Below are 24,990 nucleotides of genomic sequence, written 5' to 3' on the forward strand. Positions count from 1 at the left end.
CATTCTGTATACATCTCACATAGCTTCTTCTTTTTTACAAAACTGATTTTATCTGTGTGTTTCTTTTCTTTAGATGTCTACAAACTGACAGATCAACTGCCACAACTCTTCACCTGTTCAGGGTCATCTTACTGGCTACAAAGCATGTCAATAAGGAAAGCAGTTGGCTGGTTAATGACAGGGCAGGAGGTGTTGACAGGAAGGGGGCCATTTCACTCTCCATGTGAAATGACCAACTGCAAGACTAAGTGAAAATAAGGCATGTAAACACAAGTTTCACCAGATATAACAAAAAAACTACACATTTGCTATAACATATTTCTTTCAGAACTGCACTGAGACCTTTATATTGTGCGAAAGTGCAGAACAGAATCTGTCAGCTACTTTAGAGGCTCTGTTTATAATGGTTGAGAATGTACTGTGTTCTTATGCATTGCAAAAAGCTCCCTAACCTGTTTAACAGTCTAAATAACATGTTTATATTTAAGAAATCTAAAGAGAAAAAAATAAAAAATAATGGGCTGCTCCTGTCAAGAAAAAAAATAAATAAATAAAAAAAAAAAAAAAAAAAACATATTTATAATTAACAGAACTCTGTCGTGTTTGGTCTGAACCACTTTGCAGATAGTACCATAATCTGAAGAAAACAGATTGTCTCCAAATTACCACTGCACTGGTCAGATTGTGCAAAAGCTTATCTCAAGTTTGAGGGGATGAGGAATACAGAATATTCAACCCAGAGAAGACTTTAAGACCTGAGTTTAAATTAAAGTTCCACTGGTGTTTGTTATGAAAGTACCAGGGAATGGTTAGTATGCTAATGCTACTCCTCTTGCCTTGCCATTGCCCATGCGGCAGCAGAATGCTAATCAACACTGCACAGTCTAGTTTAATTCATCAAGATGTTGCTGAGTGTGTAATACCCTGTTACAGGTTTTTTTTTTTTTTTCACAGTAATACTTTACATAAAATTTACATAGAAAATAAACCAACATGGCTGTTAGGCATATACTGTGCAAAGGTGTATAAAAAGAAACAGACATTAACAGGAATCCACTGAGGTGAGGAAGCTACTTTCTTTCTCCCTGACACAAGGCTCACCCAGTTTTCTGCAGTATCTCCTTGCACAAAAGTCAGCCCCGGTCCTAACACAGAAACCTGTAATAGTCAAAAAGAAAATGCACATAAACTCAAACATGTAAAAGGTTCAGACGGCATATTTTTGGAGCATATGTGACAATAGTATTATGTTTTCTTATCTGCATTAGCAAGAACGTGCGTGCGTACAACGTTTAAAAAGACAATCAGCTGAGGAATTTTAACATGTTAAAAGACACAAAAGCTGATGGAAATGATCAGTTTTGCAACTCAATTTCTAGAAATATTTGATCTGCTCTTTATTAAATACATCTAATAATAATAAGTCTAATAACCCTCCAAGCAAAAGGGTTAAAAAGAAACAATTAACCAACCTTAAAACACATCTTATCCAGACTGTCAGTGTCACTCTGGGTGATCTATACACCAGCCTCTGTAGAGCATAGCACTTTTTGCATGTTTGCTACATGTTTATAGTCTTGGGATATTTATCTGCTGTTACCTGTACTTATTTATCATACTCTTTTCTGTTTGTTCTGCATTGTTTAAAAATAGACCATTAATTTGGTATATATTATGTTACATAATATTTCTTAAGATATGGACCAAATATGAAGCCAACAGAGTCACATGACCACCATATGGAAGCCATATTAGGCTACAGGTCAAATCAAAAGATAATGTTACATTTTCCAAGGGGACGGCATCATAAATGGTTTATGTTTTTTACAAGCAGAAACGGCCACAGCAGCTGGTTTACAACAGTATACTCTGCCGAAAAATAACATTTGATAACTAAATACACAGCAACACCTTAGCTAAAACTGATCGTCACGCATCATATTTTCAGATATACATTTAACCTACTGTATACATGTATTACACTTTGCACAAACTTTACCCCTACTAGAGTAGTTTAATGATCATCTTTAAAGGCTTGTGCATCTTCCAGTTTTATGTACCATCTAAATATAAACAAGGCCACTTGTTCAATTGAACTCTACAGCATAACATCTAAAGATCTTCATGCGCAATGTGAATGCACGATACAGTACACTTAATCAAGGCATTGGTTGCTATTTTCAGCTCGTTAAGTGGAGGCTACCAGAAGCTAATATTAGTTGAGAATGTAGGCATGCAGCACCAGCTACCAAATGGTATCAGGTTCAAAATGCATCTGTAGTAATCTAGAAATGGGGACTGCTTTGAGTTTAGTCAGAAAGCCAGCAGATGTCCAACTGCTTTAAGCAGCATATAAACTGATGATTTTTAAGCTATCATTATCCACTAAGAACATTTCAGTGACAAGTAATAGTGACAAACTTATTAAAAAATATTCAGATTAACCCCAGTGGCTCATCCAGTAAAGACGCTGCCAAGCTTAACCACAAGGGGAGTCAAATGGTCTTTGCATTGGAGAGACTGCTGGACATATTAATTTCATCTCAGTTCAGCGACCCAAAGTGATCACATGCCCCACAATTATGGGTGCTTACTTCCAAGACACAAGAGTCACAAGCTTTCATAGAAGCAAATATCCATAATCAATTACGCCACAGTCTAAAGTCGTACTGTTTTCAAAAAGGTTCAATAAAAAGTGATCCATTACACCATGTAACAAATGTTTTATTTTTTTTTGTTCCTGGGTATTGTTATTTCCTAATTGCTTATGCCTCAAAAGTATAGAAAAGTATAGAAAATGGCTATTATTCCCACAAACTTTGCTTTTGTGACCAGGACAGGTAAATTTCAAAAAATCACTATTTCCAATTAGAAAACGAGCTCTTTTGTGTCTTTTCGTTCACATAAAGTCAGAAAAAAACAACATATGAATCCAAATTAACATGTATTTATACTAAAGTAATACAAAAATGACTACAAAAGATTTAGAAGTGAGTAGTTTTTCGAGATTTACGATTATACTGTAAATTTGTGTGTGTGTGTGTGTGTGTTTTTTCCTGAAATACAGTAAACCTCAATAAACTTGGATCCTTAAATCTAACCATTTGTATCACTGGAGTGTATATCAGACTTAAGGGCAGCATGTCTCTGCCATGATTAACTGTTATTATGATTGTAGTTCCCTGTATTTGTATTTGCTGTCCTACTGGTGACGGAAATGTTTGTAGCTAACATACATTCAACAGAACAGAAACTGAGCGCAATTATGTTTCTGACAGTATTTAAAATGATGGGTTCTTTCCTATATTTAAATCACCTTCTATGAGTAAAAAGATGGAAGCAGATGTGTGCCAGCAGTTTAACCCTAGGCCCTTGTGCTGCTGTACTTAAGAAGCTGTTTACATGAATTATACCAAATTGTTTTTATTATTATTTATTATTATTATTATTATTATTATTATTATTATTATTATTATTATATATTAATAATATCTTTCGGCATGTGTTTAATTATGATCACAGCATGAGTTATTCCAACCTGCATAACTATCATTAGGCTATATATAATTTTATTGAACAAGGAAGGACACTATTTTGTTGCTGAGATCACATGAATAGTTTTGGATATGTCATAACTTTGTAATGATGAGTAATGATACTGTACACTTCCCTGAATTGGCATTTTAACTTATTTTACTTTTTTTAAATTATTTTTTTAATTGTACAATAAAAATATATAACATATATATTTATATATATATATATATATCTATTATATATATATATAATATAGTAATATATATATATATATATATATATATAGATATAGAGAGAGAGAGAGAGAGAGAGAGAGAGAGAGAGAGAGAGAGAGAGAGAGAGAGAGAGAGAGAGAGAGAGAGAGAGCATGAATGATTTTGGAACAAAGGAAATTCCAATAGAAGGCATTTGGCAATAGCATGAGAAAATGTTTTATGCAAATAGATTTGTTTGTATGTCGAGATTTAACCATTTGTTAATTAAATGTAAAAGTCATTTGTTATTTTTACAGTACATATTGTTATTTTCCATATTGTATTAAGTACAGTAGGTATTGCGCAAGGCTGCTGTGTTTCAGATTATATATATTGTTATTACTGTCATTATGTAACTAGTCAATGTCTTGCTACATTAGAGCCTGCAATACACACTGCAAGTGAATATCCCTCCTAAAAGAGGTCGAGCTAGAAAAGATTTGATTTAATTTCTAGATTTGGGACATATCCTTTTATTTAAAAAAAAAAAAAAAAAAAAGGCTTCTGTTCAAGGCACATTTCACTTACCTAAATCAACTCAAGGTGACAATCATCCAAGGTGAAATGGAAAATCAAAAAGGGGAAAAAGTCATTTCGCAAACCTCTACAGTAATTGGCCTGTATTTTTCACTTATCTATCGGTTGTTGATTTATTTGCGATAAAACCAGGGAGTTAGTCATATGATAAATACAACAGCATATTAATATTCAAAAGTGGTTCTGTATAATACTGTAAATTAAGTAACATTTAAGGCATGCTGTTCTGTTACCATTTGAGATATGGGAATGTTTTATGTGATCAAACTTACAGTACAACCATTTGACCTGGTAAGAATACAGTTGAATAGTGTAAACATACTTACTGTTTGCTTTTTTGATCTGATTTAAAATCAGTCCAATTTGTTTCCATCAGCAGCAGATCAAGATTAACCCAATTTCAGCTATGACTCTGTCGGCCTCAGTAAGGTTTGCGGTCTGGCAGTATGTGATCTTGCACTGATACCTAAAAGCATCCAACACTAAGGCGCTATAATGAATTATATTATCAGTAAATATTGCAGGTAGATGAATGAATTCTGAAATTATACGAAAGCATGATAAATACAGGCTGTCTTTGACCTTTGGGAAATGTCCAACGCATTATTGATTGTAGATTGCAGTTTGAACCAGCAAGAAACCACATATTGCGACTGGAAAGAAATTAGATGGATTTTTATAGACTGGCTTAATGGTGGAGATCATGAAAATCTGCATAACATGCAGAGCAACAAGAAAGAAATCCACCTCGATAGAAGATAATAGGAACAAGCAAAATGCATTGTCAGGAACAGTTAAATGATACAATACAAAATGCAAATATCGTGCAAGTTTTGAACAAACCTAATAAATGATATCAGTAACATTCTATAACCATTTATTTTTATTCCCCTACCTTTACCTATTTATAAACAAATTAGTTTGTGAAACCTGAGGTGGAAGGATTGTTTAAACCTCCTACCAGAACAGGATTGAGCATGTCAACTGTGATATGTATAAACTTGCTTATATAATTATTATTAAATAGAAAACACTATCAGCATGCAAGCCTGGGACTGACTATGCATTGGTTTTAAATGAAATATTATTATAATGTTTCTAAGCAAATAGCAGGATAATGTACTGTCTGGCAAGGTAAAGGTATGTTTAAACAAATTCGCACAGAGGACTAACAAAACAAAAATAACAACAGGACAGGAAGCATTATAAAAAGAGGTATAAACTGGGATTAAAACTGTGATCTAGTAAGGAAATGTAACTGTTGTCTAAAACTACATAAAGCATTTTAAAAACATGTTAGATCGTCACCTGTTAATGTGGTAACATTTTATTTGAATGAACTGAAACACTTAATAACTACCTTTGCCAATAGTATCAACAAGTATGCCACTATTTGCAATTCCTAAACAATAGCTGCAATTCATTTAAACTGTATATTGCAACCCAAATCTCTGATCTTGTATATTTTGATGGTTTAAATGCAATAAATAGCATCCCCTCACAGCATTGAAAAATGATTCCATAGTAAACAGTTTAGAATAATTCCCATCTTTGATGAATTTGACAACTTTGCTGGATTGTGTTATGAGATCAAATTAATAACAGGAAAATACGGGGAAATATAGATTATTTTTAAAATAGGAGGCGTTTTATATTTCATTAGAAGACAATTAAGTCTGAACACCCAATCAGCTTCCAGATCTAGTGGGCTTCTATTTTGCATAGATGCCTGCTGGAACGTTGAAGTGCTGTGACTGTGAATTAAATTTTAAACCAATCCAATAAATACTGGCTTTTTCCCTGAACATTCTAATCTACAACTAATCTTATAACATAAAAAGCTACATAAACATTGACACTTTCTGATGCTAGTTTAGAAACAAGGGAAATCACAGACATCGTAATGAAGACTCAATTTGCAGCTACTAGACAGCAAAACAACAGGAAAGACATGATTGGTCAACAATTCTGTCATCAGCTGGACCCAAACAACCTCCTGCCTCAAAACCAGCCAGTCAAACTGCCAACTCTGTTTCAGTTCTTTCCGCACCAGCCAGTCCATTCCCTTCCAGCTTGAATGATGCCCTGCCTCCAACAACAAGTTTCAAGTGTGACTCTACACTGCAAAGACTATTCAACAAACCTGCAGTTAATTTATCTGGCATTGTCATAATAATAATAATAATAATAATAATAATAATAATAATAATAATAATAAAAACTGTTTGCTCCACGTGTATGTCATTTTTCTATTCTAATTATGTTTGGGACTATTTTCCTCAGCAGAAGGTTACCCGGCGAAATATCAGAAGTTCAAGGCAAATATAGGTTATAACATTTTAAAATGTTATAAAAAAAAATAAAGAAATAAATAATTTTCTAGTAGCGATAGTCCTCTTGATGCGGGCACTACCATGTGGTAGATGACCTTGACTTTCATTAGCGCCCTCGCCTACGGCTCGGGACTCATAACTCCGGTCGCGGTCATCTACCAGACGTTAGAGCCCGCATTGACGGGTTCTATCACTTAAATAGAAGCAACGATGAGGTCTGAACTCATGCAAGGCCAATGTTCTATAAAAAGACATACCATTGTTTTGAACCACCTGGATGACAAACCAAGGTATGAGCATGTGTGCAAGAAGTGTTGCCACTGCAAAACCGAAGGTATGTCAACAAGTGAGAATTTTGATTCCTACTGTCGCAGTCAGCACATTCATCTGCTGGTCAGGCCACTTACCTCTGGAAACAGTATTTATTTTTTTCCACAACAGCTCAAAAACAGTTTAAGGTGATGTTTTTGTAAAATGAGGCGTGCACGATACAAATCCAAGTGATAACAATTGACTGTCTACTCTAGAACAAACCCTATGGATGCTTTCCCTTTATGATCCCATAATGACACTACTCAGTAATAACTGTGATGAAGACCGACACAAAAAAAAAAACATTTAGAGTCATAGAGGTTTGTGAAAAGCTTGGCACGAAGTGTATATAAGGAGCGACGTCAAGACGATAAATTATATTTATTAATAATTCCAACGGAGAAAAATATAACTTTGTAAACTACAAACAACCACTGTACACTGCTTACAAGCTTTTTTTTTATGTCAATACACTTTAAATAATGATATCAGTGAAGGTCACAAAAGAAAAATTCTTCTTATAACAAGTATACAGAAAACAAACACAATAAACATGGTTGTTGTTATTTTAAGTTGAAAGGCATATAATCCAGTCTATCATAGTTTTATGTTTTATGTAGCACCATATACAGTTACATAAATTAGTAAAATAAGGTACACATTAAAGCACTTAAAATATGTAAGATGATTGAAATAAAAAAGTAATCTTTTCAATTGCAGTATAAAACATGTCTTCTATTTATTTCCACAAAGCAGGTAATATATTTTATCTATACACTGCAGTCTGGGCTGTAATTGCTTGCTGTCCCCACAAACTGTGCAAATTAGCTGCCCACTCTATAGAGGCCAAGGTGTCCTTCTCAAAACCCCCACTTCCGTGATGGCTACAATTCTGTGAACAGAAGCACGTGTTTTTTGGTTAACAAAAGCACATTGCTTATCCTGAAAATGAGCACATTCTTCAGGAAACCTTTATAAGCTGTTATAACCAGTGTCCACCCTAAACAAAGGAAGCTGCACAGTTTACTCCAAAAATAATACAGCCATGTACTGAGACACCAATATACTAAGAAACACCCTCCTTCAAGCTAATCAACACACAGTTAATGCAGACAGCATCTTCTAAGATAGAATAGTGTTCCCCTTTTTAAGATGCCCCTTTATTTGGCGGAATCACTTGTGCAGCAGTATTTTCCAGGTTCCAATCTGCCCCATAATGCCATTTCAGAAGCATTTTTATATGTGTTATAAGGCGGAACACAAACAGGACAGCCTTATTTATACCTAAGGCCACCATAGGTTAGCTTTATAAATGGGTGGCACTGTAATATCTCACACTTATACTTTTTCATTTTGAGTATTTCTTGCAGTTTACTGTTCATAATTCCTCTCTCATTTAAAATCATTCCTATTTATACAGGATGTTTAAAAACATCTCCTGGGTTTCCAAGTTTGCCAAAACGGGGACAAAGTAACACCAGTCATTGAAACACTAGCAGCATCAGCACAAGCATTTGTTTAAGCACACAAAGCACATCTCCAGCAAACTTCAACAAAAAAAAAGTCTGCTACGAGATCCTTATTTCTTTTTCATTATATCTTCTATTTATTGACACAGGCCGGTTTACAATTTTTAATATCAAAGCATAAAAGCACCTTTTCAGATTCTTACATTTGTAAATATAGATGTTGCCAGTTAAAAACTTTGGGGGGGAGGTGCAAAATATTTCAAACTTGTTTACAAAATAATGCTAGGTACTGTTTCCTGTTGCTAACGCTGCTGCCAGTCTTGCAAATGAAATATCTGTATTTCTTCTCATTTGTCAGAAACGCATCGTGTACTGTTAACAAAATCACTACACAATTAAGCATGTTAAGGGCTAATCACACCACAGCGTTAATTTGCTGTGTTTTTACGCCTTACGTTTCCCTGCTTTGTTTGTATTCTGACTTGCACATCACAGGCAAGATGGTGGAACGTCAAATTACAGCAGTGCAGAATATCTTGTTCTTTATGGTAAACAGCACAATAAATATCTTGATCATGAACACAAACAGTAAAACATGTGCCTCTGCTTAGTGAACACCTTGAACACAGTAACAGGTATTTTTTTTTAGACAACTTTCACCTTATCTTATGTTCTGGGCTAGACTACTGTTTGTCATGATCCTAGAAAGTAGAAGGTATTTCAAAACTTGATTGTGTCACGTTCAACATAAACTGCATGCAAACAGTACACAGAAACAGTACACAGAAATGTGAAATCAGTTTACATTAAACTTTAGTTAGCTTGTCATCTATAGACTTAACACTGTTTACATGCAATTATTTAACAATTACATTACTGTTTCTAATAAACTGTGTTAAAATATATAAAAATAAAAACATGTTTCAATCTTACATAAAACATTATACTGTAACTGTACCAAACATATATTAAAAAGATGGTCACATATACTCAATCCCTTCATATACCATGAAATGTAGATATTGTTGCGCATACTGCACATAGGGCTGATCACTTATAAGAATGCATGTCAGTGTGTATAATGTCAAGCAGAGATGCATTGCTTGGGATGCTGCAGTCATGTTTCTTTTATTTGATATATTATTATGCATTGCAAATTGGAAAATCTGTTTTAACCATACTGCCATTGTAGTAAAGATGTAGTGTCCTATCCATTTTTTTTTTTAAATTGCTTATACATATTTAAGAAGTTTATTTATAAGCCTGTTGGAAAATATCAGCTCTATAGTAGTTTCCTGTAAAATGTTACTAGTATAACAGAAGCATCACTTGGCGGAAAAAAGGCGATCCCCATTTGTTGATTTCTGTTTTTGGTTTCTGTACTCTAAACGGTTTTGAAGGTGTCACGTATAACATTTTGCAGCAGCATTATGACATCAAGAGATTACCTGGATTGCAATGTTGGTGTCTCAATAGCTAAAACAGTCCAATCCTGTCTTTGCAATCATTAATAGTCTGTAATCAAGGCAATTGAATTTGAATTTTTAACTTTCAGGTAGTTTTTAATCCTAATGGTTTGCACTATTCCCACAATTGTTCTCTTGCAATACAAATAGTCTGTTCTGTCCTGGATATTACTACAACAGACCTACAGCTAATTAAACTCATAGTATAACACTGTAGTTTAAGCATATATGACTTTTGCTCAATCCTATATTAAAAGTCTAATGTGACATCTCTGAATGAAATACATTGCACTCAAAGTCGCGTGTCTCCGTTTTCAGTGTATTCTGATAGCACATACAGGGCAGTCTCTTCACACTTAGACTGCAGGTTATTGTCATTTCTTTTGGACGCTTTCCTTGTAACTCTGCATAATCTTCTTCTAAACGTATCCCCAGCCAGAAAGTATAAAATTGGATCCACGCAGCTATTCAGGCTGGCAAGACCCCTAGTCACTTGGTAGGTGGCATAAACCTTGTTGTTAAAGTAACACATCTCCGGGCTTTGGAAGTATAGCCTGGCTCTCAGGTTTAAATTCTTCATCACATGGAAAGGGAGATAGGAGACAGCAAAAACCGCCAAAACAATAATTACTAGGTAAATAGATTTTCTCCTGAGAGGTGCATTGTGCATATCGTTGCAAATCAGAGCTTTTACTATTAATCCATAACAGCCTAGAATAATTATAAAAGGAATGCAGAACCCGAACACAGTTGTACACATGCTGTAAATGAAGTAGCTGCTCAAGTATTCTGATGACGTGGTGTCATAGCACGTCATCATTCCATTATTCTTGATGCCAGTTCGGGAGAAGAACAATATTGGCGAGATCCCAGCCACCACAATGAACCACACAAGTGCACTGTTGTAAATAGCGTTCTTTTTCTTCAGCCTCCCCAGAGATTTTAAAGGATGCACCACTCCGGTGTATCTGTGGACGCTGATGCAAGTGAGAAACAGGATGCTCCCGTAGAGATTAACGTGAAAAAGAAACCTCTGAAGCTTGCACATCACCTCTCCGAACACCCAGTCAGTTTTGTTGAAATAGTAAAATATCAAGATGGGAAGAGAGAGCACGTAGAAGAAATCAGCTAACGCCAGGTTGAACATGTACACGGAGATGCTGCTCCACGGTTTCATGTGGAAGACGAACATCCATATAGCCACGCTGTTCCCTATGAATCCAGTGATGAAGACTAAAATGTACACCGTTGGCAGGTAATAAAACTGGAAGCCCGTCTTCGTTAATGAACATCCTACAGTGTTATTATCAACTCCCGGGACAGCAGCAGTGGTATTCAAAACTGTGTAATTAAATTCAGTTGTCATATTTTCATTAAAGAACCCCTTCAATTTGAACTGTTAAACAATGTTTATAACCACGCTCCTGGACACTCCCCCATCTGAAATATTAATACAGGTAAATTAGATAAGGTGTAGTAAATATTCTACAAACACTCACACGCACATGCACACACAATGTATTTCCACCAGCTTGAATTTAACTAAACTAAAATGCTTGCATGACAAGTGTACCTGTCTATACAGGTACTGAAGTTTAAATACGTTTGTGTGCTTTTTTTTATTTATTTTTTTATTTCCGTATTTCCAGAATGTCTATTGTAACTTATCAGAACAGGTAGGCTACTTATGTCCATGCCCCTTTTTAAAGAAAGATCATGTTAAGTTTTGTTTATGTGTCGAACAAGAAAACACATAAATCAAAATCTAGCACATTTAGCATATATATATTATATATATAATAATATATATATATATTCTATATATATATATAGAGGGAGTGAGAGAGAGGAGAGAGAGCGATCTCTAAGAGAGGGTCTCCTAGAGAGAGAGAGAGAGAGAGAGAGAGAGAGAGAGAGAGAGAAATAAATAAATAGATAGATAGATAGATAGATAGATAGATAGATAGATAAGTTTCATAACGTACCGTAAATTATAAGCTTTGAGCATTCGTTTTGATCTGTTACAAAAATTTGAAAAAAACAATGTATGAAGCGTCTGATTTTCTTACAGGTTCGTCTTTCCAAAGTCCCATCTTTGGAGCTCTCATGTTATATATATCTTGTGGGAGTCTAAGTCAACTGCAACAAGCTCTTGAAAGTCATAAGAACTCCAACGATCAGCTTTCTCTCAGCAGCAGCGTCACTTGTGCAACAGGCGTGGCTTTAACTCCAGCCATTGGAATCAACGAATCAACAAACTTCTGATAGGAAGGGTGTCTTGGTGATAAACAACGACCGTGCAAGAATGTACATGGGTAGTGTGTTGTATGGTGAGTCAGAGAATGGTGAATTCTATAGGAGGAGTTTAAGAATTAACATAAGTTTGTATTACAGTACCGCATTATAGTTTACTTGTCTATTTAAAGAGCAATTTTAATCAAAACTCATATTAACTGTAAAATGCTATCTGTACAAGTATGATATAACAAAAAAAAAAAAAAAAAAAAAAAAAAAAAAACAGGTGATCCTTTTAAATACTATTTTTTGCAAACTGAGCTGTAATAGAAGTTGGAGATTTATAACCTAGTTTGTTTTGTTTTGTTTTGTTTTTTTAGCGGTTAAAGCCATCAGTGTGCAATACATGTCAACTTGAGTAATTAAAGTTCTACATGTGGCAGAAATGGATTGTAAGCAGATACAGCACCTACAATTCTACCTGTGATACGTATAAAACAGCAAGAATATGTTAACTATTATACACCAGCCTGGGAGAAACAAGTGGCACTATTCTCAGAGATTGTTAAAGGAATGCTAGCCCATATTGTAATAGCCCAATGTCCTCCTGTTAAGCGGTTTACACACATCTCGTCAAAGGTCAGTAAGAAGTTAGAATGTTTTTTTTTTTTTTTTTTTTCTCATTATTTGGTACAATCCACTGTTAAAATACATGAAAATGCTTTATTTTAATTTGTATTAATTCTGCAGTGACTAAGTTGCAGCTACAGAACATATATTGGTTTTGAATTGCAGTACTAATTACAAAATGACAGTAATTTTACAAATTACTATGCACTGTCAACTGCAGTATACTGACATGTTAGAGGTACAGATACAGGCTATGTGAGTTTTTGCAATGGAATAGTTAGGTTCATCACTTGGGAGTGTTCTGCAGATTCTATGACAGCTCCTCCTGTATGTTTAGGAATAGCAGGTTTCTGACTCATCTTGAAATTATGTGTGCTTTTTGCTATTATGTTTATTGACTATTACATTATCAGTTGGTATAATATGTTTTTATAGGCCTTATAGGTAAACATTATCCTTGGAAACTATGTTGTGTTTCTGAAAAGAGAATCCACCCACTAATCACATTCGTAATCAAACTGTTGCTTTCAATAGCCCTATCGCCTGTGCCTCCGTGTCTTGCCTTTGTTTGGTCCTCCTCCTCCCCTGCCTCCACCGCACCTTATCCAGGGAGAAGATGGCTCAGAGTGCCACTTGTCCTGCCCGCTGGCATTAGTTATCATCAATCAATAGTCATTACATTATAGTTCAACCAGAGATTAGGGGCGGTTATCGAGCTCCAATGGACAAGGCCTTGGGCCAAATTAAATTCCGTTTCATTATGGACATGATCGTTTGTCAAGTACAATAAAGAATTGTTCATTTTTAATCTTTTGTGGCTATCTCCTTTCTGAAATACAATGTTCTTTTTATCTTACTGAATTTGATGTAAATGACACTGCAGAGTGTAATGATATAGACCTGCTGTAACAGATGGAGTGCTTACTTGAAAACAGGAACTACACTGCAGGGTATGATATGCATGAACATTTTTTATTGTAATGTTCCCTTTTCTAAATTATAAATCCAATGTATGATTTAACATTGTTGTATTAGTTTTAAGTGAAAGACAACAACAGATGGTACATTCAAAATCCCAGTTGCTTGAAAATGTCTTTTATTTCTTAATTGTTGTTCATTTTATAAATGTTTTTGATGTGGTAACAATATACTGCTTGTTGAATTCAAATTAATTCAGAGTTCATAGAATGTTATGATTTTACAAAATATAATGTAGAAACAGTTGCCTTAAAATAAGTTACTACAAACATTTCCTTTTAAGCAAGGTATCAAATACTACCATGCAGTGGTTACATCAGTATTCAGACTGTCAGAAATGTCCTTAGTTTCAGAAAAAATAGGATGTATCATATACTTGCACTGATAGCTTCAATTACCTACTTAGGGGTAGATGTACTAAAATGCTGCTTCTGTCGCAATCGTTGCAAACCACATGCAAACCAGTTGGAAGTGTAGAGTGAAATGTACTAAACAAACGCAACACTGTTAGCATCACTTTAACCAATACTTTGCAGCCGCAGTTCTTATTTGCACTTTAATGAATATGTAATTCTTGGCATTCCTGCAGAAATCCGCAAAAACAGAATGGAGACAGTGCAAATGAGGGATCACAAATATTGTAATGAGATGTACTAAAGCTGTGGGCAATTGTGACACTTACAATTGCATCAATTTATTAAGAACTTTTGAAAGCATGTTTTAAACAGTCGCAGTTGTTGCTAGCATTTCCCAGTCCACTTTTTCTCGTGTGTTACCAGTTGTGCTCAATGTATTTTTAAGACGAACACCAAAGTACCTAATTTTTACTAAAGTCAGGGTGTACTTACAAGCCTTGAAAACACATTTCTATGACATTTCTTGTTTTCCCAGCGTGTTGGGAGCAATAGACTGCACACATGTGCCACTAACCCCTCATGTTTATTCTGAGCATCTGTATAGGACCATGATCTATTGTGTGTTAATTGTCTAGGCCACTAAGTTGACCAATTTAAAAAATAATAATAATAAAAAATTAATATTCCCCTAAAATCTTTTATTCACATTGTACACCAATGTGTACAATGCAGCAGCATGATTTATTTTGTGTTACCACAAAAGTATGCTAGGTATTCATTTGATTTTACTACTGTACTGTATACTGTATAGGCCTATTGTGCAGATTTATATTTTTAAACAATTTAATGTGTAGCCTACCCAAAACACATTAGTGTTATTTCAGCACAATTGTTTATATTTAAAATGCACCAAGAACTGTAAGTGTATGTGTGTGCGATTTTATTGTATTGGTTTTAAACCCGACACCTCCTTATGCCGGACAAACACGTCCGGTTTAGCGAGGGGCTACTGTATGACTGTGAAAATTATTTTAGGGGTGAAGGTTCGGGCCCCACTATAGAATCTGATGGGATTAAACAAAAAAAAAAAAAAAAACTTGTATTAAGTTTATTTTTATTTGTGTTTCCCAGGACAGTTCATTTATTACAACAGGTTTTGCAAACTTTGTTGGTTCTCTGTTGTTTTTTACATTCAAGCAGTGCCTTGGAAATGAAAAAGCACTAACAGTGCGAGTGGTCATCATAGGACATCATAAATCATCCAAATTCAATTCATGATACCAATTAAAATCCCTGTTCTAAAGATGACATATGATCAGAACAGCATTGTTTTCTAGCAACCCAACACCATGTTGAGAGTCTGCAATTAAAATATCTATTTCAAGTGTGACTTCACTTTTTCAGACATAGATAGAAAACCTACCATTCGAAAGTGTTTTCAAATTAAATATTTCAAATTGCTGCAGTTGCCTTATCTTTCCTTCATCTGTTTAAAAGCAGTTGGCAGGGAAAGATAAAAGCCTAATTCAAGGATAGAAGTACACTACAAGTAAATAAGAGAATAATCATGCATCACATCTGGGAGTTTGCTGGTTTCTCTTTGCTTCAGGCAATGTACCAACAGCAACCTCCCAGTGCTTTAATTCCCAGTGCTTTAATTGCTATTTCTGATGTATATGTCACAAGTGTCTATAATTATTTGAGGTTGTGCACATCATGGTTTCCTTTTGTATTTATTATATTAGTATTTTTTTTTACACTTGTTATGTACCACATTTTATTTAGTTTATTACCCAAAGGGAGGAACCTTGTTGCTTATTTTGTATTGCTGTTTTTAAGTTATTTATTGTTAAGACTGTGTTATTATTTGTAATTGTTTGTTCTTCTGTTGCAGGATCCTGTGTCATGGGGCTGGAGAGGGAGGATCGAGTCTGATGGGAGCTAAATATTTTCTTACAATACAAGTTACCTTCAACTTTATCTTTCCTTGTTGACGTTTCTACTAGGGTAGTGTAGAGCACCTACAAACCTGTTTTCTAGGCCTTTTGATGCCCAGGTGAATATTTCCTGAACATTAGTTTACCTACTGTAAACCTGGTTCCCTGAAAGAGAAGATGGACACCAACCGCGGGGTCGCTTCGGTCGACATCACGGTTTTGTCGCGGAAGAGAGTGAATCTCCCCTGTTAAGTACCCCCAGGAGGCGGGACCGAAGGGGTCACCGAGGGGAGAGGGCCTATCGGCAGCTTTGATAGAAAGAGCTCAGTGACACCTACCGATAAGCAGGCGTGTATCCCATAATGATGTTTTGGTGGCCATCTTCGAATTGAAAGGGAACTATCGTTTTCCCCAAACTGCTGCTTATATTATTCGGGACGTGTTGTGGTAATATAGTGAGTGGAGTTGAATAATTATAGTAATAATAACCCCCTGAAGTCACAGGTAGCCTGCTAACAGTGTTTTATGGAAGGGTTTACTTAGTGCACAGTTTTAGGTGTTTTTAGAATAGGATTGGTTTTGAAATACTGTGTAAGGTGGTTTGAAAGGGGGGATTTTGCAAATGGTCTTATAAAATAAGTTGTATTCAATTGTTTACTGCAAAGCAGCTTCTTAACCTGTGTACATTGTATATGGCCTTCCTCTGATGGAATGTTACTCAACACAGTCAATTATAATCAATTGTTGTCCTTTAGAGTGTCTTACTGAAAGTTAATTTCGCTATGCACCACTTCAGCAAGCAAACGGAAATGGTTAACCCATATTTTAACCAAAAGTCCTTAAATGCACATGTCAATGCAATCAAGTGAATATTAATTTATGGTACATTTTGCTTTAAACTTTTCAAATGCAGTGGAGGCATCTTAGAGTATGGACCTCTTTAGCATCTCTATGTGCAATACACATATGCAGGTGTCTTTGTGACAAGAACTTTCTTCTGCTTTCTCATAAGGTTGAAGAAGTGCAGCAAATTAGCATTGCTTCTTCCAGTACAGCCCTGGCTTTCAATAATGCCAACATTTTTTATTGCACAAGCAAATGAGTCTACTGCATTTCTAGTCTTCGAGAAAGTATATTTGCTTCCCATCACAATGCAAAGGCAGGTGGGGTAAAATTAAGGCTTTTTGTCCAAGCTTCTATAAAAATGATGCAAATTTCTGTACATTGAACTGTGAGCCCATAATACAATAAACACTAGCTGTGCACCGTGAGTCAATAATGTCTGCATCAGGAAGGTTACTGGAATTACACAGACTGAAATTTTTTAAGATGAGCATCAGATGTAAATCTAAGTAGCCTTTCCCTATTGATTTCTTGTCTGTGCTTTGGAATATATTCCAGTTTGGCACCTTCTTCGTCTGGCTGTTAGCTCTGCAGTCTGCCCTACAGTTAAAGTAACAGTACACATGTTATAGTATTTAAATCCCATTAAGCTTCATGTCTACAGACCATTTAATTCTGACCCATCTTGATAATACAATGCTGATCTGAGATCATGTTGGTAAAGGCTTATTGAAGCATATAATACATGCCCTGTACACACTCAAACTGTAAACCCCTGAAGAGCTTGAGTCACATATGATTATAGTGTAGATGGTACATCCCACTTTAGATCAAATCACAGTTTAGATTTTATTAGTTTTATTGTGGCAATTAAGACTTGATAGTGATATATTTGTTTTCTGCTTTCCACCATTTAGTCTTGCAATTATTCATTTGTCAGAACTGTGTCTGAAGCAAAAACATTTAATCTCTGTATTGCAAATTTGAACTTTATTCAACTGTCCATTGAAGTCAGTCTCTAATAAACTTGTCAAATAGCTATTCGCATTAAAGCATTCTCAACACCTAGTAATGTAACATGAGTCTCTTACTTTGCTTTTTAACGATACAGCCACATTTCCTTTGAGCACAATAAAATGTCTGCTTTATTTCTGACATTCTGTTGACTAATCTCCATTCTCAAGGCAGGAGCAATGCCTGTGTTTAGGTTTGCAGATACGTTTTCGAGATATGACCTGTGTTTCCCCCTCTTAGCTGCTGTCAGAGAGGTGGGGTCTGACAGAGACTGATACCTGACTGAGTCACTGGCCCCATAGTGAGAGAACACCATTGCAATGGTGGCAGAGGGGAACATATTCACTGAGAGTTTCCACATTGCTGTTGATCTGCAGAGAGTGCTGTGTAGGCCTTCACCATCACGTGAGTTTAGGGAGGTAAATGGGTTAGGACTAGGTCAGGTGCCCCATGAGTCCAAGTGGAGACTTTCTAGGCTGGGACATTACCTTCAGGTCTAAATAGCTTTACAACAACCACTGCTTAGGTTTGGTTTGTAAAAGTTGCCATTGGCTTGTCAAAAGTAATGGATGTTTTTAAAAAAATTAAAAAAAAAAAAAAATTAGGCTCAACCTTGACAAAATGTACAACAATTTTATTCCCCTAAAAAGGTTGAAATCCCTTTTGCCATTCATAAACAGACGAGAGACATTTCATGCAGAAATATTATTTAAACTATTATTAAATTAATATGCAATTGATATTGTTCCTTTTTTAAATGTCCATCGTACACATTTGCATTCCAGAAAAGGGAATACAAAAATCAAATGCCCTACTGAATTTTCAAATTATATGATTGCATTCACCATAAAACAATAAGCTACCAGGAAGTGCAATAATAAGAAAGTAAAGCAACAGTAATAAACCACTTCTGGAATGTATAGCTTTGTTTAGAGGCCAGTACAAGTGTAGCAGCACTGATGTGTAAACCAAATCATTCCTTTAATAAATCAGTGGAAGAGAAGATAACCATACAGGAAATCTTCATTAATGTGGGGATAATTATAAATCTAAGGGAGCATTGCAAACTAGATTTACCAAATACAGCACAGCATTTCAGGTCTTTAGCTCACTGGTCACTTTAACTTTGTTTATGAAGACAGGTGTCTTTTATTTTAACAGTGTTTATTATATATATTAACAGCACTAGAACATACTAAGCCATAATGGTAGTACTGTATTTCATGTTAGATGTTACAATTCTCGATTTCTATCAGTTTTGTTAACTTTATGTAAAACTACAAAGCTGTATATAGTACAATATGTTAATGTACCATTATTCAGCAGGCTTCGTTAGACTTCAGTTAATCAGTTAATTGTACAGCATGATGCAAAACTTTTGGCCATAGCTGAGTCTAGTAGTGCAAGTTGGCTATGCATTTTTAATGATATTGTTATTTCAGTGCACACACAGCTCACAGCACAAGTGCAGTTTAATTGTATGTAGTTGGAAATTGTAAATGCATGTGTTTTTGTTGCTCTGGGTATAGCTTGGATTCAGTGTGGCAGTTTAACACAGTACTGCTCAATTTCTGTTCGTTTTTTAATTATAAATGTTCCATTGTTTTGCTGGGATTTGAATGCAAATTGAACATGAAAGAAGAAGTTTCACTTCTTTGTTCTGTTATTAAAGGAGAAGCATTAGACTTAGCTGGTTACACTCTGCTCAGCATAACTGCAAGATAATGTTGCTCAATATAAAAAGTCCCAGGTCCAATTTAATTTTAGATTTTGCATAACTACAATCTATTGGAGTGTTTCAAACAGGCCTTTCCTTATAAGTGTCTGCCTCCTGTCACACTGAAACAAATTGGAATTTTGTCTTCAATTTCTTTCAGCTGATGAGGACTTGTGGTGCCACAGAATAGATTTACTCAGAGACCATTTGTAACAAAAGTAACGCCTCTCTGTAGGACAGCTGATGTTGCTTTACAGACCATTAGGCATTATTATAAATAATGAACCGGTCTATCTTGCAGAGGCAAGTGCTTTATCAAACCAACTGTGACAAGCTCAGGAGCTCACCTTTCCATAACCAGTGATCCGCATCCTCTACTGAGAAAACATGTTTTTTCTTCAGTAATTGCAGATTGTAATTCACAATGAACATCACATTTATTTTTAATTTCCCTTTAGTTAGGAACTGCAACTTTTGGCAGCTTGATTGCATGCCATAGTCACAGGAACAGCCTTTTGTTTTAAGGTTCTCCCTTATTCATGGAATGTATTCACAAACTCATGTTATTTTTTTTTTAATAATTCATAGTTTAATCCTTGTGAATACACCTCATTAATCTTAGGAGTGTTAAATAAAGAAACCTAAAATGATAGCTAGAAAAATAAAACTTTGATCTTTCTAGGTCATTGGAATGAAGTGTACAGAATTACAGAAGGCCAATAAGTAGTGTGTGCAAAGTTTAAGCCTGAACCGGCTGCATCAATAAATAAGATGTGTAAAGGATAGAAAGCGTTCAGCATTGTTCTGCATCGCTAACTCAACTGTACTGTATATGATGGACTGTGTACTGAGCTGTCTGCTTCATTAGATATAGTGAATGTTTAGCAACAGCAGACATCCTCAATACCAACCCCCCCCCCCCCCCCCATCCCCCATATAATACATAGAGTAAACATTTTGATGGCACTGTCAAACCCATCACATTATTTTTAGTGTAAATAGAAGAATCTGTCTTTAGATTTAAAATTAAAAAAATAGTCTAAATTTTATGCCAGGTTTACTGTATGCATGGCAAATAACTGCACAGTTATGTTGCATATTGATTAAAGGCTTCTAGCTTGAGATCAGCTTCAGGGTACATAAATGGATTAGAATTCAAAATATGCTGGAAACATGCAATGGAAAATTTGTTAAATATAAAATAGCTAATGGAGATAAAGCAGGAGTGGACGAATGTGTTTGGAAGTCCTAACCCCATTGAGGCTTTGTACAGTAGATTGCATTGACCAGATGACGGAGAGGTAAAAAACACTTTGTTGAAAGGACATCTCTGGTGATCAGCCCAAACACAGGGCATTCTGTGTAGAAACATTAAAAGCAGTTCTGAAGGATAAAACCTTGTTTTGTTTAGTGAAAACATAAAGGCTACCCCAGGGGAAGTCCTGTTTCCTTTTTAAAAGCTTGATGTTAATGCAAGTGAGGCTTTTGAGGTAAGCCAAACCAGTTTCAACTTCATGTGTTACTGTTCAAAACATAAACTAAGCATGCATCTATAGCCAGGAAATGTCGATAGACTACTTTGTTCTTTATAATTAGGATGTCCTTCCTTTTACTTGGCAAGTAAACATTGAGACTCAACAAAGGCTTACACATAAGCATCAGCCACATCCTGGGTATATCGGATACTCCTGATCTCATTAAAACATATAATTTGTTACTAGCACCATGTTATGCTAATTTGATTTATACAAAATACCCCAGTACTTGATCAGAGTGTCCAGTGTTCTTTACTCATTTTTAGTGTCTGTGTCAAACTGGCTGGCTCTCTCTAAAGTGTAATATGAAAGAGAAGATGAAATGTGGGTCTTTGGTGTTGGCATTTACTTTAACATGTTTAAAAGGTTTCAGCAAGGACCAAAGTAAGGGGTTGACATCTTCTTACCTTGTAAATGCTGGCTACATACATCATATTTTATAGCCTGTTGATGATCCAAGAGGATCCATTACACTGTTAACTCCTGATTCGAAATATTGTCAATTCAATTCTTTCTTCAGTTATGTGAAATGTATGACATCCTGAAAGCCTCTCAATGTTTGTGTATTATTTTACTTGAAGTTCAAGCCCGTAATTGTCTCTCCAGAAGATGATTAAATTAGAGAGAATTTGGAATTGACTTGTTTCCTACAGCTGTACTGCAGAAGTTTTTTAAAGATAAAAGATGACTGTCATTCACTCCACTTGTTTCTTCACATGACAAGTGGCACTTAAAGGCAATGTCAGATTCAAATAGGATGTTTAGGTTCATGTGTACGTGAAAAAGATCTCTACTTAGTGTTCTTTGGTGTTTTTATTATATTGATGAAATGTATACTACAGATGTTGAACAATCAACTAAGTAGCATCTACCAGGGCCATTACTTTATTTGCTCTGTATGTAAGCTTTTGAATATAGTGAAGGAAGACTGTTACCAAAATAAATTTCCACTTCGTAAACTCTTATTACTGTAACATAGTGATCTTACCACCTTATTTTCCAGCCTGTCAACAATCAGTCTGACTACTGCCTCCAAGACTCCTAGTTTCTGATTTTTATTGCATGAGAGCAGCTGTTATTTACTTCATGCTAATATTGGACTTGGCTTTTTGAAAAGTTCATTTTCGTATTTAGTAGAACTATGTTTTATATCTATTTATTCAGAAGTTCAAACATCAACTATTAATATTTACAACCAATTTATAGGGTGATTAGTGCATAAAGGGGCTTGGTGGTCCAGTGGTTAAAGAAAATGGTTTGATACTGGGAGGTTCTCTCTTCAAATCCCCACTCAGCCACTCACTGTGTGTGGCCCTGAGCAAGTCACTTATCCTCCTCGTGCTCTGTCCTTCGGATGAAATGTAACACAAATGAGATCCTATTATAAGTGACTCTGCAGCAACAGTTGTTGTTGAATAGTTCACCTCCTAGTCTCTATAAATTGCTTTAGATAAAAGCACTTGCTAAATGACTAATTAGTAATAACCTCAATCTGATGCAGATTCTATTGCAGTTCTACACCTTGAGTCAACTCAAACACACTCACTCTGAACATATTTACATCCCTTCACTTGGTTCTAGCAAAAGCAAATTCAACTCATTGTGATGGGGTCAACCAACCCATAAGAGGTTAAAACTAAGATTAGATTACCAGCACTAGCACTAATTTAGGGTGAAGGGCAAGAGAGCTCCCAAATTTTCACAGAATTACCTAATCCAGTAATTTTACTGAGTATTAGCTCAGGCAGTCTAAACTACTGTAAGCCCAGGATGTGTTGCACAGAGGCTGTACAGTCTCACAGTGAAGAGTAGTTCTATTTAAGGAGTTGCATTATTTCATTTCTTGTTGCAATACTCTGCTTTATGTTTCATTGTCACAGATAAGATACATTATTATATTTATCGTGCTTTATTAGTCATGCTTCCTGCGAAACTATTTGCAATCAGCCATCTGAAGAAAGCAGGGATACACTGAATACATCAAAGGCAGTTGAATAAAAGCATGTTATTAACTCTGCATGGTTTTTTTAAATTTGTTTTTATGAAGTACTCTTTTGTATTCCAGCTTAAAACAGTGAATGATGGCAAGGATTAAAATGAAGAAAAGTCTATCTTTTCTAACCTATTCTGAGCAAAAAGCTCTGGGTATGAGAAAGATAAGAGACAGCTATAAAAGTTGCTATAAACGTCTTACCTGAAAACATAATGCACTGTACATTACTGGTAGTTTGATAGAATGTCAGTTGACTTATTTCTTGTTTTTTTTTTCGGGATGTTTACGAGAATGTGTTTTTCATGTAGGAATCATCAAGCGGAACTTCTCTGATGTTTAACTCTGTGTTTAAGTCATGACACCTCTTTATACAGTAAAATCTACACTTCGCTAATGAAAACGTGACACTTGTTATCCTCATTCAGTGTCAGTGACAATTCTTTTACCTTTACGATCAGTTTTTCCACCATTAGCTCCAGTGACATTTCTCAGGGTTTTTTGGTTTTTTTTTTTTTACACTTCTACGCTGAAAATAAATGAACAAATAAATTATTACAGAGAGGCTGATTCTTTGGGGTACAAGCCCTGTTGTGTGCTTTATACAAATGCTTGTACTTCTTGACTGTAAAACAGAAGGTTAAAAGCACAAACAGTCCAGCAGCTTTTATTATGTGTGGCTGTGTGACTTTGACCGATGTGAAATGTCAGAGCTTGCAGTTTCATATTTCAAACAGAACAAAACAGCATAAACATGGCTTGCCATAAAAAAAAAAAAATGACACTAATTACAGCCCTTCTTTGGTTTAAAATGATCTACTGGGGCTTGGAAGCTTATGGTTAGTGTTTTTTTTTTTTTCATCTACTAATAAAATGTTATTAAAATGATAATTCTGCATGGTTGACAAGACATGGTAGTATAGAGTATCATATCTTAAAGCTCTATAGTATCTTATTCAGCATGTGAAGAGTATTAGCGGTCTGCCACCACCTGTTCAGTGCTAGAGCAATAGCGTCCAGATGTCGTCCATTTGTTCGTAATAAACAGTTGTGTCATTTTGAATTCAATTGGATCTGCTTCCAGTTTAAACAAGAAGTCAGTTCAATTTATGTTTCTTCAGATTTTACATTGCCGTATTTTCAGACAACCCATTGGGTGTAGATTGTCTAGGTTATGGGGCTTTGTGAAACAAGCATTGAACATGCTGTGTCTTCGGGCTTTGAACTCTTTGCCTTCCTGCATTGCTGAATCACTGCAGATGGGTAGTTCTGATTCTAACTTGTCCTTATTTAGGAAGGTGTAGGATGACTGTGGACTGTTCTGTATGCAATTGGTGACAACACCTTTAATTGTGTTTAAAATAGCATGCTGAAGCCCACATGCGCAGTATTAGTTAGTGAAGTTCTTCTCTGAGAGTATTTAACACAGACATCCCTTATGTTTACATGTTATTGACTATTTTCCAGTCAAAGCAGGTTTATTAGATACAGCACGTGGATAATCTATAATCGGTTAATCTATTTAATAGGTTCAATCCAGCTACAGATGTTATATTTTTTGCAGATATGATAAGGTATCAAAAATGTAGAGTAGGCAAACTGCCTGCACTATATTTGTATAACTATAGCTTTAAAGGTTCACTTGAACTGTTTAAGATATGAGAAGTGAAAGCAGTTAGTTAAATGGCTTTAGGAGTCCTAATGGAGCACGGCTGAACGTTAACTTTGTGCGGAAAAGTCAAAACATCTAAAGAAACCTTCCAGCAACTATTGTAATTCATTTCCACTTGTTAAAGTAATCCCTATTTTAGAGCAGACTGGGAAGCTTTTATCATGACAAGGCCATG

General features: G+C 35.4%; 1 protein-coding gene and 1 long non-coding RNA gene across 4 annotated transcripts; one reads left to right on the plus strand and one right to left on the minus strand.

The window, feature by feature from the left end:
- Window positions 1–7,339: 7,339 nt before the first annotated feature.
- On the minus strand, window positions 7,340–12,061 carry LOC121323507 (P2Y purinoceptor 1-like). Of its 2 annotated transcripts, none has more exons than XM_041264604.1 (2): window positions 11,978–12,061; window positions 7,340–11,348 (listed from the first exon to the last, which is right to left on the minus strand). In XM_041264604.1, exon 2 carries the CDS (start codon window positions 11,272–11,274, stop codon window positions 10,201–10,203), a length of 1,074 nt encoding a protein of 357 aa, XP_041120538.1. In that variant the 5' UTR covers window positions 11,275–11,348; window positions 11,978–12,061; the 3' UTR covers window positions 7,340–10,200. The 2 variants fall into 2 exon arrangements, with proteins under 2 accessions (XP_041120538.1, XP_041120537.1); XM_041264603.1 differs by having other exon boundaries at window positions 11,894–12,053.
- A 110-nt stretch (window positions 12,062–12,171) lies between these two features.
- LOC121323509 lies at window positions 12,172–19,076 on the plus strand. 2 transcript variants are annotated; one of them, XR_005951144.1, is made up of 3 exons: window positions 12,172–12,238; window positions 12,524–12,782; window positions 16,002–19,076. It is a non-coding gene; the product is annotated as an uncharacterized LOC121323509 (long non-coding RNA). The 2 variants fall into 2 exon arrangements; XR_005951143.1 differs by lacking the exon at window positions 16,002–19,076 and adding an exon at window positions 13,308–13,696 and having other exon boundaries at window positions 12,173–12,238.
- Window positions 19,077–24,990: the final 5,914 nt, after the last annotated feature.

The sequence above is a fragment of the Polyodon spathula genome, chromosome 11 (genome assembly GCF_017654505.1).
Source record: "Polyodon spathula isolate WHYD16114869_AA chromosome 11, ASM1765450v1, whole genome shotgun sequence".
NCBI lineage: Eukaryota > Metazoa > Chordata > Actinopteri > Acipenseriformes > Polyodontidae > Polyodon > Polyodon spathula.